Raw genomic sequence first — 2,907 nt, forward strand, 5'->3', positions numbered from 1 at the left:
TGATGCACGTCATTTGCAAAAGGTTAAATGTACATTTGAATGTTTTCATTTCATTGGTTTAAAGGACCACTGAGGCCATGTAAACATACTGATTATCCTTATTTTATTATTTTAAGTTTAATGAATCATAAGATTTTTTTTTTATGAGTGTGTCCACACCAGTAATAGTAATATTTCTATCCAGTATTTTTTTTTTATGGCAACACCTCCAAAAGTCGTTTCAATAAATACAGCTATGTATGAATTCAGTTGCTTTCAGTTATGTATCAATTGAAGACACTATCCAGATCATAAGCAGCCAGTCAGCCACTGGTAAGGGCTGGATCTTTTTCTTACAGTGTTCAGTGGAAATATCGCGATGCATCGCAATATTTCAAGTATCATGATGCATCGTGATAGAATCGCATCATGGCATGTTAATCGTGATTCAAATCGAATCGTGACTTCTTTGCCAATACTCACCTCTAATCTTCGGCTCAATCCGAGTCCATGAAATTGTAGCTCCCATCCTGTTCCCTTACCTTTAAAGAGTAAACGGTAAATTTCTCTAGGGAACAAACTGCTTTATGCTGCATTTCTTCCACATTTCCAGCTGGTGTCCTCCATATAAACCTTTAAGAGAATAACATCAGAGCTGCGCTGCTAGTTTTGATGAGCCTCACTGTGACCTGCACAGTCAACAGAGGTGAGTAATGTTCTATCAGCCTCTGAGAATACAAGAAATAGTCAGTAAAAGTAAAATAAAGTTTAAATTCCTCTTTTTTAAACCTCAACAGGCTGGAATCTCATCCAAAATTTATAACAAGGGTTCAACTGAACAGCAAAACTCAAATCCAGAAATATTAAAGAGGGGAGAATAAGTAAGCAGAGCTCTGAACGTCTACTGGGTGCAGATCCTGTGCAATGAAGTTTCTGAATTTAAAGTATTTTACTGTATTCCCATTTTTCTGAGAAAACTTGACTGCAGCCAAATTCATCATAAACTTTTAAGTTTTTGTTTCAGGTTGAAATATATTTTAATAAATTTGAGAAAAGGGCCAACTGAAACAGGATAGATGGGGCAAATTTAGGCTAAAATATACACAGAGAAATAATTGTCTGAAAAGGGAAATGAGACGGAAACCTTTAAGAAACCAAATTGAAACAGAAATAAAAGCTGCAGCATAAACATGTCCCATCAACGCCTCAAACTGGATTTAAATTAAGAGTTAAAAGGAACAGCCGTCATTTCAAAGAATCTATTTTCAATTTACAGCAGCAAAGATTGCTCACGTTTTCTGTTTTTCATATGAACTCATCACAGACTGAGGAAATAGGCAGTTCTGGAGTAAAACCATCAACAATCATTCAATCCGGGATTCATTCCTCTGCACTGACTGAATAAAACCTACGGTAAACATCTGCATTACTTTCTGATGCTTCTAGTCTCTTTGTGGTTCCACCCAGTCCCAGACGTGGACCGACCCGTCTGAAGCTGCAGACAGCAGAGTCCTGGGACGCTCAGGATGCCAGGCGTGGGAGGTGATGAAGGTGGGGACGGTGTCGGCGGCGTGCGGCGAAGAAACGGCGTGACCGCTGTGCTGAAACAGTGGCTGAGCGTCCTGCAGCTCCGTCCTCCATCCACGGGTGTCGTAGATCTGAATGAGTCCGCTGAAACCTGGAGAGGCAGGTGAGAAATTCTCATCAGAGGAGTTTCTACATAACTCTAAGACTTCTGGCTGTTTAGTGAAACTAAAGCATCAGAAAAAACTCCAACAGCTTCTTTTTTCGTTAAAGACTCTGAAACTGAACACCAAGCAGTTTTCTAGCTACTAGTTTTTAAATTAAACGATTGATTTTAAAGAGAGAATTAATCCACAGAACAACTAAAGTGTTGCAGAATAAAAGTATTAACTGGGGGGGGGGGGGGGGAATAGTATATTAGTTATTATATTATATTTACTTCTGCTTATGATGCCGACATCCACATCAAAGGACTGCAGAACATAGCGCTAAAAGTCGAGTGATATGGATTATAAATCCGATTTAGCGATTTTTTTTATTTCTCGTTTCTCTTCAGTTTTATAACAAAAATGACAAATTAGTCATACTGCATCTAAAAACCTGTTGGAGGTTTTCTTAATTTTTTTTCTAATTTAACCTTTATTTAACCAGGAAAAATAAATCCCATTGAGTTTAAAAACCTCTTTTTCATGGGAGTCCTGGTCAAGATGCAGCAAAGTTACATAATAAACTGAGATACATTAAATTAAATGACAGGTACATAAAAAAAACATATCAAGTAAAACAATTACAGATCATTGAGGCTGCTTCAAATTCTTTCACTTTCAACTTAAAAGCATTTGATGATAAAAACTCAGTAAACTTCCAGTTTCTTTGTAAAAAAACAAAAAAAAATTCCCCCCACAAGAAGCTGCGTAGCTAAAGGCTTTCTTCCCTAATTTTGTGCGGGAAAAAGGAACAGTGAGCAACAGCTGATCGTTGGATCTCAAGGCATAAGAAGCCATGCTTTTCTGTCAAAGTAAGGTATAAATGTAAGAGGGCAGTAATCCAAGAAAGGCCTTGGAAATAAAAGTGTAGAGGGAAGCTCTATGGCAAGCCGTTTTAACATACATTCGGTTGTACCGGCTTTACATTCAAGATATCTGAAATTGTTTTATGACTAGACATTTTAGCGATTTAAGATATCTCTAATGACATTCTGACTAGTCGAAATGACGTCAGATTTACCATTAACATCTAGATATGAGATATCTAGAATGAATGACTGACTATCTCTAATACAAATTTCAGATATCTACGATTAAATTAAGACTAGTCATAAAGTAATTTCAAGATATCTCGATTTTAGTTTTGACTAGTCATAATTCTACTTAAAGACATCTCAAATGCCACCATAATTCATGA

The 2,907-nt window shown here is 36.9% G+C and overlaps 1 protein-coding gene across 1 annotated transcript in view; it reads right to left on the reverse strand.

Moving 5' to 3' along the window:
• Positions 1-291: 291 nt before the first annotated feature.
• wdr73 (WD repeat domain 73) overlaps positions 292-2,907 on the reverse strand; it is a 19,837-nt gene continuing 17,221 nt past the window's right edge. Inside the window, exon 8 of the mRNA XM_015370051.1 lies at positions 292-1,657. Coding sequence (XP_015225537.1) covers positions 1,422-1,657 — 236 coding nt within the window. The 3' untranslated portion in view covers positions 292-1,421. The remainder of the gene's footprint in view (positions 1,658-2,907) is intronic.

This window comes from Cyprinodon variegatus, unplaced genomic scaffold (assembly GCF_000732505.1).
Source record: "Cyprinodon variegatus isolate N-32 unplaced genomic scaffold, C_variegatus-1.0 Scaffold0, whole genome shotgun sequence".
In the NCBI taxonomy this organism is placed as follows: domain Eukaryota; kingdom Metazoa; phylum Chordata; class Actinopteri; order Cyprinodontiformes; family Cyprinodontidae; genus Cyprinodon; species Cyprinodon variegatus.